This window comes from Diaphorina citri, unplaced genomic scaffold (genome assembly GCF_000475195.1).
Source record: "Diaphorina citri unplaced genomic scaffold, Diaci psyllid genome assembly version 1.1 scaffold538, whole genome shotgun sequence".
NCBI lineage: Eukaryota > Metazoa > Arthropoda > Insecta > Hemiptera > Psyllidae > Diaphorina > Diaphorina citri.
Genome location: NW_007377972.1, coordinates 49939 through 67942, shown reverse-complemented (window position 1 = coordinate 67942; position 18004 = coordinate 49939). Strand labels below are relative to the sequence as shown.

The following is an 18004-nucleotide window of genomic DNA, read 5'->3' as shown; positions in this document are numbered from 1 at the left end:
AAGAAATAAATAGAACATGGAAAAGAAGAAGGAGGAGGAGGGAAAGAAGAAGAAGAAGAAGAAGAAGAAGAAAGAGGCGAACAAGGAAGAGAAAGACGGTAGGAGTGTGAGAAAAAATCATTATTGTTAATATTTTTAAGATATGTGATAGAGGGTACTGTAACTGCTGAGGTCTTACCGTCCTAAAAACGAAGAGAGAAGGTAGGCAGGATAGGAGAAAGCCAGCCGTTCAGAGAACGAACCTTATCTGTTTGAGGTAAAATCCGCCGCTGGCGAGTTTAACGAGTCGCAATGAGTTTTTGAGCAAAATTCCAGGTCTAAGTGAAATTTGACCAAATATCCCGTACACACACAACGCTCTATCAATGAGATAATTTGTCGTCACGTCGTGTCGTGTGGATGTGTTCAGGGTTTTAGGTAGAAGATATTTGATTAAAATGGAATACAATTCAGAAAGTTTTATAGTAGGTACATCCAGATTGGGCACACGAAAATCAATTAATACCTATTAATTAATCATATTATCATACCTACTTACCTACCTATGTATATAATTCCATGCAACGGAATTAATCAGCAACATGGAGATCCAAATATTCCAGATAACAGTCATACTTTCCTTTCACAATATTTCAGGTGGTAATAGTTGGAAATAGGGAAATGATACAATGCCAGGTTTCATTTCCCTATATCCCAGTACATCCAGATTGGGGACACGAAAATCAATTAATATTTTAATTAATCATATTATCATACCTACTTACATACCTACCTATACAATTCCATGCAACGAAATTAATCAGCAACCTGGAGATCCAGATATTCCAGATAACAGTCATACTTTCCTTACACAATCTTTCAGGTGGGTAATAGTTGGAAATAGGGAAATATCCCACTATTACCACCTAAAAATTTTGAAAGGAAAATCCGCGTAATCTTATGCAATAACCTAGGTTGCCTCCCTAGATTGATTCTTACACCATTTTCAAACTTTCCCCTTTCTTCTACATATACATATAATCTATAATTCTATATCTTGCATCGCTGTCTATTTTATTTAAATTTCCCTCTATTTTTATTTTATTCATTTTCCTCTCTTCTCGCATCTTTTTTCCTCGTCTCAATTTACATCATGTAAGCATTAGAATGCAGCATTATTATGAATACCTATGTAGGTTTGTAGGTATGTGTAACATTTTATCACACACAACATGTGTTATTTATTTATTTCATTGTGTCTACTGCACTACATCTCTCTCCATCATTCGTGGCTTTGGTTTTCTCACAAATTTCCAGGATTTTTATAGTATGGTTCTCACCTCATTTTTTTTACTTTCCCTTCTTTGTAATAAGGAAAAGGAATTAAAGTACATACCAACCTATGTACCTATTGTATTCGCCAAAATATTCGATTGTAAGTGTTTAGAATGTTTACTGCCAAAACACGTTTTGAGGTCCCTAAAGCCTAAATTCATAGTTCATTGTCCGTTAGTGTTAGCTTTTAAAATTAAAAAAATAATAAAAATATTTTTATTATTTGGACTATTAGGTAGGTATATCTACACTATCTACAATAACTACCTAGCAAGTAGCAAGAATTAGAATTAAGTACTTCACATTAGTGTAAGTGATGTGCTGTTCAACACAAACCTCCCCCAGATACCTATATCACCATCTCTCTCTCTCTCTCATATACAAGTAACGAGTAGTGCGGTAGTGCCACATCTTCATAATGTAAATAAGTATAAGTATGAACCAAAATCAGAGTTTTTTTTTTAATATTTAATAGACTGAAAATTTTCCTTGCTAAAGAAATACCAAGGGTTGAGTGAGCAGGGCATCCGATCGTAAATTTTTTGTAGCCAAAACCAAATGTCATCTCAAAGCAATCACCCTAGTGAACCTAGTTGGGGCTGATTGAGAGCCTGACGAAAAACGCTGACTCCGTCTGTACACGGGAAAAGGCGAAGGAAAAGAATAGATGATAACACAAAAGGGGCTTTACAATCCTGGGCCCTAGAACGTAATTCTTTCACGGGGGAAAGTAATGATACAAAGATACCTACTTACTAAGTACAAACTTGGCAAATGCTTATAATTATGTAAGGTCATGTCATAGCACCTTCTTCCTATACATCACATACTCGTAACCCCATACAGACCTTGTCTTGCCATCTCTCATATTGAAAAGAAGTCTTTATAATATCCAACCATAATCATTTTCCAAGTGTAGTTCCTGCTTTACAAAAGTAAATTTTAAACTGCATCACGTCATTCACGTCCTGAGAGCGTATGTTTTTCTTTATTTATTATTTTTCAAACAAAAAACTTGGTCTTGTTGTTCACACTATTTCACAAAATGCATACACTCCCCTCCGTGTTCATCAAGCAGTGGTGCAGACGCCATTCAGAAAACCAGAAGGGTGAAAAATCCTTTCAGTGTTTTCTAATCGTTGTTAAGAAGTAACATAACAACTAAATAGAGAAGGTGAGAGAGAGGTAGTAATTCATGTTCACACTTGAAGTGTGTTGGATAATGAAGAAATAAAATAGAAGAAAGAAGAAGAAGAAGAAGAAGAAGAAAATAAGAGGGAAGGGGAAGAAATATGAAAACAAGAAATAAATAGAACATGGAAAAGAAGGAGGAGGGAAAGAAGAAGGAGAAAGAGGCGAACAAGGAAGAGGAAGACGATAGGAGTGTGAGAAAAAGAATAAGATTAGAACGGGAACGACGAGGAGGGGGGGTAAAAAGAATAAGGAGAAGAAGAAGAAGAAGAAGAAGAAGGAGGAGGAGGAGGAGGAGGAGGAGGAGGAGGAGAAGGTCGAGAAGGTAGGTAAACCTTTCATTGTAATGAAAACAGTTTTTTTACCACCTTGCAACAATTTCTTAATAAATTACTCGCTACATGCCTCTTGCTTCTAGAAAAGGGGGGCACCCGTTCCCACCCCACTCCTATTACACACAGCTACCTCTAGCTCTAGAGTCTAGGGGAAGTAAGGGAGATCTATGAACTGCACATTGCTTTAACTAAAATGTCTTTTTTGTTGACTTTCTTTAAAATTCAGGTTGGAAAAGGTAAATTTAATAGAAATGTTCTGGAGGTTGGTATAGTTCGAGTCAAAGTCAAGTTGTAATATTTAGCGAGGTCCATTTACCAGGGAGTGCCCTGATATTATGAAATAGAAGAGGGGGAGAACAAGGAAAAGAAAAGGTTGATGAATAACTAGAAGAAGAAGAAGAAGAAGAAGAAGAAGAAGAAGAAGAAGAAGAAGAAGAAGAAGAAGAAGAAGAAGAAGAGAAATAGGAAAAGGAAGATTAGGAGGAGGAGGAGAAGGAGGTGGTGGAGGAGGAGGAGGAGGAGGATGAGGAGGAGGAGAAGATATGATAAAGAGTCTCCATGGAAAATGATGAGGGAAATTCATTACATCTACTTACTATATTAGGTTCTCAGTATGAGGAGAAGAGAGGAAGGAGAAAAATATTTATTGCTGTCATTTGAAAGCTTTCAGCAATTAGGGGCCTCGGAGGGGAGGTCTCACTCCTCCTCTTTTTTTTCAAGGGGGTGTATAAGAAAAAATCAGTTTTTCCTGCTCTTGCAGCTTTCTGCTTTCTGTCGCTCTTTAATTCAAACATTATTTGCGTTGTTCAACAGTTTACAATGAATACTTTCTTAAATAGGTACTTACAATAAATACCTACTTTCTTTAAACTTTCTTATTAAAAAAAAGTAGATACCTACGAGTACATAGTATATCACCATCTCTCTCTCTCTCTCTCTCTCTCTCTCTCTCTCTCTCCCTCTCTTTCTCTCATATACAAGTAACGAGTAGTGCTAGTGCCACATCTTCATAATGTAAATGAATTAACTACATTCATTCCATCCCTCTCTCTCTGTCTTTCACTCTCTCACTCTCTCTCACAAATGCAAGGAGTTCTCGCATTCTGATTGGTTCTTTCATTTTGGGTCGATGACTCCTTGCTGCCATATTCAAATGGATAAGGTATAACTACATTCATTCCATCTCTCTCTCTCTCTGTCTTTCACTCTCACTCTCTCTCTCACACACATACAAACACTCTCTCTCTCTCTTCGTCTCTTGTCTGTCTCCTATGTTGCAACATTTTAAAATAAAAATGCATTTTAAACACATTTAAAATTATAAATCTGTGAAACTGGTGACGGTTGTAACGGAAAAGACGTCAGCTGTGACCGACGGTAAATCATGTGCTATACAGGATGTATACACAAGGGGTGTATTTAGGGGGGAGGGGGTAACTTATAATTTATACCTAACACATAATATTATAACTCTAGAACGGTTCGTCCGATTTTAATTAAATTTAACAAAAATGTGTTCAAACTTATTTTCTCATTAATATTTAGATCAGATAAAATCTATGGGGGCCCCGTAAGGGCTCTTATTCTGAGTTCTACAGTTTACTGAACCATTTCATTCTCCAAGTAACATAGATATTTTATGTTTTAAAAATTAAAACTAATTTAATTTTTTAGTATAACTTACCTTGTCGACACGATTGATCGACACCATATAGGTACTGAAAGTTGTCCTGAGATCAGTATTCAACAGCAAATTCGGTACAACCACCGCACCGTATCCGTATGTCGAAATTTATGTACAGCTTGGCCTAAACTGGATTAAAAGAATAGAAAATTAATTTATTCGTCTTATTTAGCCGCCATCTTGTCCATCTGTAATATAGCTTCTTAAATGGGCAAAATAACCACTTTTTTCAAGTCAGCATACCTGAAAACATACAATTCAATATATTGGACATTTTTTTAAGGATTTCCCTATAGTAGCAGCATATCCCAAAAACGGGATCGACCATTACGGGATAACGGTACATCCTAGAAGAAAAGTGTAAATGTATAAAATGTAAAAAACAAAAATACAAACAACTTTCTAATTCATTGTTCTTCACAAAAAAATACCGGAAACGCGATATTGTGAGAAAACCTCTTTTTTGGCCGCCATGTTGGAGAAATCAGTCCGGTGCATGATTACGGTACATGCTAGAAGAAAAGCGTAAATGTGCAAAATGTAGGAAATAAAAATACAAACAACTTTTTAATTCATTGTCTCTCGAAAAAAAATACCGGAGACGAGATATTGTCACAAAAGCTCTTTTTAGCCGCCATATTGGAAAAATAATTACGGAACTAAAATCAGAAAAGTGCCTGAGAGACAGATGTTGGAAAGTCTTGGACTAAAATCAGGAAAATGCCTGAGAGACAGATGTTGGAAAGGCTTGGACTAAAATCAGGAAAATGCCTGAGAGACAGATGTTGGAAAGTCTTGGACTAAAATCAGAAAAATGCCTGAGAGACAGATGTTGGAAGTTGGAAATGATAAGATCTACCTATACCCTGAGCCGTTGTCAGTGCAGTTTTCTGGAGAACTCTGTATATACGCCACTGAATATGTTATGTCTAATATACACTACTGACAATATCAACTTGGTATAAGCTGCAAAGCTCTAATTATAATAATATGTATGTACATCCGAGAGTAGTGTACCTACAATTTTATGTGTTCACAGATACTAGCTTAACCCTTGTATGCATCACGTTTCACATAATTCAAACAACCCATGTGTGATTGTCACTATGTTACTAATCCTTCTGCTCACAAATATCCTACTCTTTTTTTTACATTCACGGATATCGTATCTATATTTTACACAATACGCGGACAAGTATAATTATCTAACTAAGAATTAAATAAGTTTCACCTATCTAAAAACTTAAACTACATAATGATAATGGGGAAGTAAATAGGAATAAATCAATCCCGCATCACCGGCAGTATTGTCTATGGACTGAAGCCTTTGCATATGAAATTTTGTATGATCATATGATGTGGACAACGCCTTCAAAATTATGGTTAAAATCTTCCCCAACATACCTACTCGTATACAAAATACAGGTGTACAGGTATATCTGTTAATATGTCCCTTGCGAAAGGTGGGAGAGATTTTCGGTTCGCAATCATCGAATAGGTTAAAATGACAAAGGCAGGAAAACGTTGGAAGGTAGGCTGTACTGTAGAATTCAAACTATGGACAATATGGGCATAATACCACCCAGACACATTGAGAATTGGGAGAATACTTTTTGAAAAATTTCGCCTGCGGCACTCAAAATTCGATCGGATTGTATTTCTGTTTGGGATTAGTGTTCAGCTACAATTGGGAGAATACTTTTTGAAAAATTTCGCCTGCGGCACTCAAAATTCGATCGGATTGTATTTCTAAAAAGTTTTTAGGGAGGGGGGATTCCTACAATGCTCCCCTATGTACATATGTGGCCCGCGAAGTACCTCCCAATATAGCATGTGGCCCGCATACACATGGAAGTTGAAAACCCCTGTTCTAGGTAGTAGGTACCTACATTATACAAATTTACATTACACAAATTTATATATTCCGTGAGACATCTGCATATTTTGAGTCTTTGGGGAAATATATGGAAGCGTTGTTATCGTCTATTCAGTTCAGTCAATGAATACGAAGCTCTGCTTTTACCAATACAAAATACAAGTCTTTAGGTGTGTGTATGTGTGTGCTGCTGCGAGATTTTTCTTCTATTTTTTCCCAAGAATTTTACGTTATACGTATACGTATATGTAGGTCTGTGTTATGGAGTAAAGATCTTTTCCCAATATAATGAAACTTCTCTCTGTAGGATCACATGCTATTAACTACAAGTTCATTGGTTAGCATTTATTATTATTTTATTTTTTACTTACGTTATGTAGGTAGGTAGGTACAATGAATCGTAGATTAATTGTCTTCATACTCTATATGTATTTTTACAATTTCAGTCTCAACTCTCAAGTGATACGGTACCTATACTTACCCTATTTTATTAGATTCTTCATTTCATTGTATAATTCTATTCTATTATTTTAAGAGTATTAAGACAATTTGTCGAGTGCATGACGATGGAAAGAGAAGATAGGGCACATCATACGGGCATTTCCCGTCTAGTTTTAATTAGAATTATTTATCTATTAACTTTTCAGTCCTATTTAAAGAGTATAAACTATAAATAAGCAGAACTATCTTACTATCAGGCCTTTTTTTGTTTCGTCTTTTCGCTGTAATTTCAACCAGTTCCAGAGCTGTCCTCTCACAAGGCTGAGTGCACCCCACTATAACAAGTAGTATTAGGTACTTATGTTTTATGCTAGATGGTAAGTCGTTCAAAATCAACCACGCACAACGTTGCTTAACATCAGTGATCCGTTTGGAAGTGGTGTATTCAACGTGATGCTGTTGCTGGAGCTGACTCCTATGTACATATGTGGCCCGCGAAGTACCTCCCAATATAGCATGTGGCCCGCATACACATGGAAGTTGGAAACCCCTGTTCTAGGTAGTAGGTACATTATACAAATTTACATTACACAAATTTATACATTCCGTGAGACATCTGCATATTTTGAGTCTTTGGGGAAATACATGGAAGCGTTGTTATCGTCTATTCAGTTCAGTCAATGAATACGAAGCTCTGCTTTTACCAATACAAAATACATCAAGTCTTTTTTTAGGTGTGTATGTGTGTGCTACTGCGAGATTTTTCCATTTTTCTTCTATTTTTTCCCAAGAATTTTACGTTATACGTAGGTATATGTAGGTCTTTATTATGGACTATAGATCCTTTCCCATCAATAAAATGAAACTTCTCTCTGTAGGATCACATGTTATTAACTATACAAGTTCATTGGTTAGCATTTATTATTATTTTATTTTTTACTTACGTTATGTAGGTAGGTACAATGAATCGTAGATTAATTGTCTTCATACTCTACATATATGTATTTTTACAATTTCAGTCTCAACTCTCAAGTGATACGGTACCTATACTTACCCTATTTTATCGTCTATTCAGTTCAGTCAATGAATACGAAGCTCTGCTTTTACCAATACAAAATACAAGTCTTTAGGTGTGTGTATGTGTGTGCTACTGCGAGATTTTTCTTCTATTTTTTCCCAAGAATTTTACGTTATACGTATAGGTATATGTAGGTCTTTATTATGGACTATAGATCCTTTCCCAATAAAATGAAACTTCTCTCTGTAGGTTGACATGCTACTAACTACAAGTTCATTGGTTAGCATTTATTATTATTTTATTTTTTACTTACGTTATGTACAAATGGTACAATGAATCGTAGATTAATTGTCTTCATACTCTGTATGTATTTTTACAATTTCAGTCTCAACTCTCAAGTGATACGGTACCTACTTACCCTATTTTATTAGATTTCAAACTATATTCAAACCGTAATGGAGACTTATCTTGGCAACAATCAACTAGTGGTCGTTATATTTGTACGCTTATTCCTTAGTTATAAGCTTATAAGTTACAACTGCTACATATTTCATCTCATTCTTTAGTAGTGACTGTAGCCAATTCTATAACTAAGGCATGCTTCCCATTCTTGAAAGCGGTGGCAATGGGTCTTGTTCTTGTATGTTTTAGAAGCTAGTGTATCACGTCTCTCCGTATAATTCTATTCTATTATTTTAAGAGTATTAAGACAATTTGTCGAGTGCATGACGATGGAAAGAGAAGATAGGGCACATCATACGGCCATTTCCCGTCTAGCTTTAATTAGAATTAATGTATCCAGTCCTATATTTCCAGTCCTATATTTAAAGAGTATAAACTTATAAATAAGCAGAACTATCTTACGATCAGGCCTTTTTTTGTTTCGTCTTTTCGCTGTAATTTCAACCAGTACCGTTCCAGAGCTGTCCTCTCACAAGGCTGAGTGCACCTCTCTTGCATGATTGTGTTCCAGAAACAACTGTAAAAACGTTGCATCAAAATTTTGCGAAGTGTGAGTTGCAAAGTTGCTTTTAGGGAACAACCCCGTAGATCGGCAATTCTGTACGATATGATCTGTATACTCACCTTGACATGACCCTGTAGTGAAGGGTGCGTTGTATTGACACACCAGATCCTTACTCTGGTCACACACTGCCACACTATCACAGGGATCACCCATCTGTCTGGCACACATCTCACAACAACCACACCCATCTCGTATTGTCATCACACCCTCGGCACATTCCTGACTCTGACACTCGCATGGGTATGAACAGTGACCGCTCTGTAATATCTGCAAACAGAGGAGAGAACAATGAATGAATGAATCATTATTGTTAATATTTTTAAGATATGTGATAGAGGGTACTGTAACTGCTGAGGTCTTACCGTCCTAAAAACGAAGAGAGAAGGTGGGCAGGATAGGAGAAAGCCAGCCGTTCAGAGAACGAACCTTATCTGTTTGAGATAAAATCCGCCGCTGGCGAGTTTAACGAGTCGCAATGGGTTTTTGAGCAAAATTCCGGGTCTAAGTGAAATTTGACCAAATATCCCGTACACACACAACGCTCTATCAATAAGATAATTTGTTCAGGATAGGAGAAAGCCAGCCGTTCAGAGAACGAACCTTATCTGTTTGAGATAAAATCCGCCGCTGGCGAGTTTAACGAGTCGCAATGAGTTTTTGAGCAAAATTCCGGGTCTAAGTGAAATTTGACCAAATATCCCGTACCCGTACACATAACGCTCTATCAATAAGATAATTTGTCGGCACGTCGCGCCGTGTGGATGTGTACAGGGTTTTAGGTAGAAGATATTTGATTAAAATGGAATACAATTCAGAAAGTTTTATAGTAGGTACATCCAGATTGGGCACACGAAAATCAATTAATATTAATTAATCATATTATCATACCTATACCTATACAATTCCATGCAACGGAATTAATCAGCAACCTGGAGATCCAGATATTCCAGATAACAGTCATACTTTCCTTTCACAATCTTTCAGGCGGTAATAGTTGGAAATATGGAAATGATACAATGCCAGGTTTCATTTCCCTATATCCAAATACAATTCAGAAAGTTTTATAGTAGGTACATCCAGATTGGGCACACGAAAATCAATTAATATTAATTAATCATATTATCATACCTACTTACCTACCTATAATTCCATGCAACGGAATTAATCAGCAACATGGAGATCCAGATATTCCAGATAACAGTCATACTTTCCTTTCACAATATTTCAGGTGCTAATGAGTATTAAGACAATTTGTCGAGTGCATGACGATGGAAAGAGAAGATAGGGCACATCATACGGGCATTTCCCGTCTAGTTTTAATTAGGATTATGTATCTATTAACTTTTCAGTCCTATATTTAAAGAGTATAAACTATAAATAAGCAGAACTATCTTACGATCAGGCCTTTTTTTGTCTCGTCTTTTCGCTGTAATTTCAACCAGTTCCGTTCCAGAGCTGTCCTCTCACAAGGCTGAGTGCACCCCACTATAACAAGCAGAAGGTATACTTATGTTTTATGCTAGACGGTAAGTAAGAGCTCACGTAATTAACAACTTTGTCACTTATAATAAAGCCATAAAAATAATAATTAATTAATAATAATAATAATAATAAAAAATAGATATAAAAAAACTACAGTAAGACTAAAATGTCATGCAAATTATTACGACTGTTCGTGTGTACATTTGGTTTCTATATAATACGTAGCTGGTGTGGTGGCGAAATATATAAATTCAGATTAAATAGAGCATGACTTACATTATGCTGCAAGTAGAACACGTCTACATAATAATGACTTTGTTCCCCATACTAAAATAGAGGGTGGACAAAACTTCTTAAAGTAGGAAACCTAAAGGGGTAACTTTCAGATTAAAATGAGACTTTGTTTCTCTATGAACAGTTTGAACAAGGGTCTCTCAAATGATCTCAATTTCAGTTACAGAGGTCCTTATTTTTTTCTGGATTTCTTGTTTACTAATATAAGGAGGTATTTGAATGTTTCTTAAATATAAATCAAGTACCTACCTATACCAAGTGTCAAGTACCTACCTATCAAGTGTCAACCTATAGTTAGCTTGGAGGGTAGCGCGGATGCCTTTTATTCGTTAGGTTCGATTTCCGCCCGGGGCGGATTTTATCTTAAATATAGATAAGGTTCGTTCTCGGAACGGCTGGCGTACTCCGTGTCTTCCTTCTCTCTTCGCTTTCGTTACGATAACAGCTTAGCAGTTAGAGTTACCTCTAACAAAATAAACATACCTAGTTCCTACTACATATTACACATTACAAATTTATTATCCTTACCACTAACACTCTTCCACTCAACCACTAACTTTTTTCTCTGTTCATTGAGAAATATTAGGCTTATTTTTATTTAATGAAAAATGAATTACCCGTTTAGTATGGTACGTGCCAGCCTAGTTAGCCTTGTAAGCCGAAAAAAATGTGATAGAGAGGAGACCAAGAACAAGTTCGTTTGTACGTATAGTGAGTGGGCTAGGGAACCCGTCCTCCCCGAGATTAACCACCTGAATATCACCAACCAAACCACGCGCAACGTTGCTTAACTTCAGTGATCCAACGGGAACTGGTGAACTCGCGCAACAGGTGAACCAAATGCGCCATCTTGGATATCCAATGGTTTACTACAAGGGGGACCACACACGCCACCTAGTGGTTGAACTAATTTCCGTATTTTCCTTTAAAAGAGCAAAAACCAGTTTCAGAAGAGGGGAATTCCTCTTAGTTTCCGAAATTAAAATACAACAGCTACCTATTCTCACGGAAAAAAATCTGGTGTGAACATCACACGACTTTCCTTATCCTATTGAATGATGCTTATTTGAGTGTTCTTTTACCCTGACTTTTACAATATCTCTAACCGTTTTGTCGCTATGCCGAAACCTGGAGGAAAATTAAACAGGCCACTTTATAATAAATAGGGTTCACCTGTGGAATAGCATTAATAACTCAGAACAGGATGTTACTATTTATATCTATGTAGGTACTTTATATCTACACCTAATACTACTATAATTAGCTTCTCTTGACCTGATTTTAGAAGACGAAGCAGAACGGGCAAATAAGAGAAACGATGAAAAATAAATAAATGGATTCCTAAATAGAATGAAGCACAAATACTTTAAGTCTTATTTATCAAATAATTGAATTCCTTATTGTGTCTCGTGCAAAAGGAAATGCAAGCTTCTAGTTTGTAATGTCAACTCTTTGTGCTATGAATGGTAAATATCCATGCAGGATATTTATCATTGGAAAGTAAACAATAGTTTTATTCTATTATGTTAGAAATTCATAATAAAAATAATACATAGTAATAATAACATCATCAAATACAAATAGTATCTAATACTTGTACGTAATTAGAATATGTATAATTTACCTAATATCACTACTTAAGATAAACTAAAAGCCTGCGCAGGTCATCGCTGCAAACTTGCCTTCAAGTATTCGTTTCATCGAGGTGTAAACGCGATACTAGGAAAATAATACATAGTAATAATAACATCATCAAATACAAATAGTATCTAATACTTGTAGGTAATTAGAATATGTATAATTTACCTAATACTAAATTATATATATATAAAAAATAAAATAAAAATAAAAAGGCAAAATGAAAAGAAGGGAAAATATTAATAATAATAATAAGAATAAAGCAAAAAAAGTCTGCGATTTTTTTCTCCTTTTTGCATTTCTTTAGTAAAAAGTAAAAGTTTGACAGATATTATGAAGATTTCTCATTCAAATTAAAATTTAGATTGAAAAAGTTCGCCGGGAAGAATTTTTTCCAGACTTGAAGAGATTGAAGATCCATTTCCGGACATACAAACCTCACTCATGTCTACCTTATCAAGAGGGAGGAGCCGCCACTCTGTTCCTGTGGTCAACGTCTCACCGTTCAACACATCATCATCGAATGTCCCACCCTAGTCGCCCTCAGGAATTCAATATTTGGTTCATCAAGACAGATCACCCTTTCTGAAGTTCTCAAGGATTCACCTGCAGACAAAGATTTCTCATTCAAATTAAAATTTAGATTGAAAAAGTTCGCCGGGAAGAATTTTTTCCAGACTTGAAGAGATTGAAGATCCATTTCAATTTAAACCTTCAAACTTGTGATGCATTCTCAATATAATAGGGATAGGTTATAGTACAGCCATTACCATTATCTTATAAATATATAGGATTTCAGTATGAAAGGAAGCTACGCCTTTTTAAACTCAGAGCTTTTCATTACGCTTATGCCTTTCGTTTCGGTCTCAACTTTATTTTGTGAAAATTTTCTATTCCGGCCGGTTTGGAAAGCTGTGGTGCCTTGTTTCTTTCCTGATGGTTGCTTGTGGTAGTGGTGGTGGTTAGATAAAAGCTGATATTAAGGTGTTTGCCTGTGTTTCTGTTGTATCTAATTGATTAGATTCCATATTGAGTTTAAAAAAAACTGCTGTCCAATTTCCACAACTTTCTACTAGAAAAATCAATTACCTATATACTCGTATGTAGGTAACAGGAGGTACGTATGAAAGGAAGCTACGCCTTTTTAAACTCAGAGCTTTTCATTACGCTTATGCCTTTCGTTTCGGTCTCAACTTTATTTTGTGAAAAATTTCTATTCCGGCCGGTTTGGAAAGCTGTGGTGTCTTGTTTCTTTCCTGATGGTTGCTTGTGGTAGTGGTGGTGGTGGTTATAGATAAAAGCTGATATTAAGGTGTTTGCCCGTTTTTCTGTTGATTAGATTCCATAATGACTTAAAAAAACCTGATGTCCAATTTCCACAACTTTCTACTAGAAAAATCAATTACCTATATACTCGTATGTAGGTAACAGGAGGTATTGAAAATTTTCTATTCCGGCCGGTTTGGAAAGCTGTGGTGCCTTGTTTCTTTCCTGATGGTTGCTTGTGGTAGTGGTGGTGGTTAGATTAAAGCTGATATTAAGGTGTTTGCCTGTGTTTCTGTTGTATCTATTGATTAGATTCCATATTGAGTTAAAAAAACCTGATGTCCAATTTCCACAACTTTCTACTAGAAAAATCAATTACCTAAACACTCGTATGTAGGTAACAGTAGGTACATAGGTACATCTGGTACCATATATACTATTAGAAATAGGCATATAAAAAGAAGAAGAAAAGAAATCCATTTTATCACACTACCTTTTAATAATAGGTACATCTGGTACCATACTATTAGAAATAGGCATATAAAAAGAAGAATAAAAGAAATCCATTTTATCACACTGCCTTTTAATAAGTAAACACTGTTTGTTTGTAATTTGTCTGTGTTTCATTTACTGTTTGTAATAATTATCACACTGCCTTTTAATAAGTAAACACTGTTTGTTTGTAATTTGTCTGTGTTTCATTTACTGTTTGTAATATGTCTGTATTGTCTGTGTCACAGTGGAACTAGTAAGGGTTAATAATACTGAGCAATCTGAGCATTGAGAGTATAATAAATTGTTGAATATACTAGGTAGAGAGTTTTTCTTCTCTAATGTAAAATGTCATCAAGTCATTACCTACTATGTAAAATGTCAAGATATTTAAGTTTACCTACTCTTCATGTGACAAGTATACGTAGGTATAGACAGAATAGTTTTGTTGAGGTAAGAGTCTAGTCTAGTGAATCCATCAGATTTCTAGAAGGTGAAGGTAAAATGGACAGCATTAAGGTTAAGCAGAAAAGAACTATCCAAGAATATGTAAATTTTATTTGACTAAAATATTTTTTTACTCCCAGTTCCTCTTGTTCAATGCGTCTGTTAATATGTAGATTTTGTAATAATTATGTCTGTATTGTCTGTGTCACAGTGGAACTAGTAAGGGTTAATAATACTGAGCAATCTGAGCATTGAGAGTACCTATAATATTATTGAAAATACTATAGGTAGAGAGTTTTCCTTCTCTAATGTAAAATGTCATGAAGTCATTACCTACTATGTAAAATGTCAAGATATTTAAGTTTACCTACTCTTCATGTGACAAGTACCTATACGTATAGACAGAATAGTTTTGTTGAGGTAAGAGTCTAGTCTAGTCAAGATTTCTAGAAGGTGAAGGTAAAATGGACAGCATTAAGGTTAAGCAGAAAAGAACCATCCAAGAATATGTAAATTTTATTTGACTAAAATATTTTTTTACTCCCAGTTCCTCTTGTTAAATACGTCTGTTAATATGTAGATTAGAATCACTGAATACCTACTATTTCTCTATTATGTTCTATGAAAATATACCTTTGATCATAAGGTAAACACGTAATAACCACTCATTTTTTAGGGGTTTTAAACGTTGGTTTCTGTTGGCTGGTTCCTTTCTGCTTTCTGATGCTGACCAAATAAAACAAGGACAGAGGTCGATCCCTAAATGACTATACGTACTTTCCTTACCTTCTATAGGAGAGTTCTTCTCGTTGTCTATGTATTTACTATTTATATCTATGTAGGTACTTTATATCTACACCTAATACTACTATAATTAGCTTCTCTTGACCTTATTTTAGAAGACGAAGCAGAACGGGCAAATAAGAGAAACGATGAAAAATAAATAAACGGATACCTAAATAGAATGAAACACATTACTATTTATATCTATGTAGGTACTTTATATCTACACCTAATACTACTATAATTAGCTTCTCTTGACCTGATTTTAGAAGACGAAGCGGAACGGGCAAATAAGAGAAACGATGAAAAATAAATAAGTGGATACCTAAATAGAATGAAGCACAAATTTAATACGTGTTTCCGAAGTTTATATTTTGAACTTATCGGAATACTGCAACAGTAAAAAAAGATAAACAGTCATCGCCTTTTTTTTCTTCCGTACTAATGAAACAGCTCCTACATTAGACTCGTGTGGTCTGTGTCATAGCATGCCCATCCAATCTGAGCAGTAAGCAGGCAGGGATGATACAGATTACAGAATATTACCCAGGACAATTTCAACAACGTAACGTATGGGGCTAGCAGACAGATGTTGGAAAGTCTTGGACTAAAATCAGAAAAATGCCCGAGAGACAGATGTTGGAAAGTCTTGGACTAAATTCAGGAAAATGCCTGAGAGACAGATGTTGGAAAGTCTTGGACTAAAATCAGAAAAATGCCCGAGAGACAGATGTTGGAAAGTCTTGGACTAAAATTAGGAAAATGCCTGAGAGACAGATGTTGGAAAGTCTTGAACTAAAATCAGGAAAATGCCTGAGAGACAGATGTTGGAAAGTCTTGGACTAAAGATTAAAATGAGACTTTGTTTCTCTATGAACAGTTTGAACAAGGGTCTCTCAAATGATCTCAATTTCAGTTACAGAGGTCCTTATTTTCTCTGGATTTCTTGTTTACTAATAAGGAGGATCTTACGTAGGTATTTGAATGTTTCTTAAATATAAATCAAGTACCTACCAAGTGTCAAGTACCTACCTATCAAGTGTCAACCTATAGTTAGCTTGGAGGGTAGCGCGGTTGCCTTTTATGCGTTAGGTTCGATTTCCGCCCGGGGCGGATTTCATCTTAAATATAGATAAGGTTCGTTCTCGGAACGACTGGCGTACTCCGTGTCTTCCTTCTCTCTTCGCTTTCGTTACGATAACAGCTTAGCAGTTAGAGTTACCTCTAACAAAATAAACATAGTTCCTACTACATATTACACATTACCAAATTTATTATCCTTACCACTAACACTCTTCCACTCAACCACTAACTTTTTTCTCTGTTCATTGAGAAGTATTAGGCTTATTTTTATTTAATGAAAGATGAATTACCCGTTTAGTATGGTACGTGCCAGCCTAGTTAGCCTTGTAAGCCGAAAAAAAAAAATGTGATACGTTTGGTTTGCGAAACCCTGTCTACCACATTATACTTCTAGGTCAGGGGTTTCCAACTAGCGGCCCGCGGGCCACGTGTGGCCCGCCAGACCATTTTGGTGGCCCGCGAAGATCTTTGGGATTAGGAAACTAACGCAGTGTAAATGAAAATCAGGATAATGTTAATGTCTGTTCTAATAATTATAAAAATGTTGACAACGGAGAAAAAAAAATGCTAAGTGCAAAGTGCAATCTGTCTTAAACAGTTACAACAAAAAAATAGAAAGTAATATAAGAAGAGGTAAAAAAGAATTAGGAGGAAAAGGAAGAGGAGGAGGAGGAGGAGGAGAAGAGGAGGAGAAGGAGAAGAAAAAGAAGAAGATATCAATCGGAGTTTAACTCTCGAGTTAAACATGTTAACCCGACATGATTAATCCATCTGATCTGGACTAACCAATAAGTTAATATCCCCGCGGGCATTTGTCAACCGAATTTCATACTGTCAGAGGAAGCTACGAGTACTCCACATTCTGATGATGGAGAATTTCCACATTCTGATGATGGAGAATTAGTTAATATCCCCGCGGGCATTTGTCAACCGAATTTCATACTGTCAGAGGAAGCTACGAGTACTCCACATTCTGATGATGGAGAATTTTTTTTTTCAATCCATATCACATAAATAATTCATGACTCATGAGGATACATCAGGTAATACATATAGGGACTGATGGATAATATAATACATAGGGACATATAGCACGATCATGATGATGACTATGGAATAAAACATAAATCCCAACAAATCCCTGCCAATAAGTTAATATCCCCGCGGGCATTTGTCAACCGAATTTCATACTGTCAGAGGAAGCTACGAGTACTCCACATTCTGATGATGGATATAATTTTTTTCAATCCATATCACATAAATAATTCATGACTCATGAGGATACATCAGGTAATACATATAGGGACTGATGGCTAATATAATACATAGGGACATATAGCACGATCATGATGATGATGGAATAAAACATAAATCCCAACGAATCCCTTAGGGAAGAAGAGAACCGAAAGGAATGAAATGCATAACATACGAGTTATATCCATCCCTACTTTATCCAGCACCAGAATCATCAACATCGTCATTATATCATGGGAGTTACGAGTTACGAGTAGATGAACATTCTATTTATTTTTAAAGATGAGTGTTTCACCGCCGTTTTTATTAGGCGGTAATTGAGGTTACAATGACACTGGCTGCACTGGCTTAGCTCTGACCGTACGCTTCCTGCGTAACG

General features: G+C 35.8%; 1 protein-coding gene across 1 annotated transcript in view; it reads right to left on the bottom strand.

Annotated features, from left to right (window-relative positions):
* The window catches only part of LOC103509871 (connective tissue growth factor), a 50330-nt gene that overhangs the window by 28708 nt on the left and 3618 nt on the right, over positions 1 to 18004 (bottom strand). The window contains exon 2 of the mRNA XM_026824084.1: positions 8946 to 9153. Coding sequence (XP_026679885.1) covers positions 8946 to 9153 — 208 coding nt within the window. The remainder of the gene's footprint in view (positions 1 to 8945; positions 9154 to 18004) is intronic.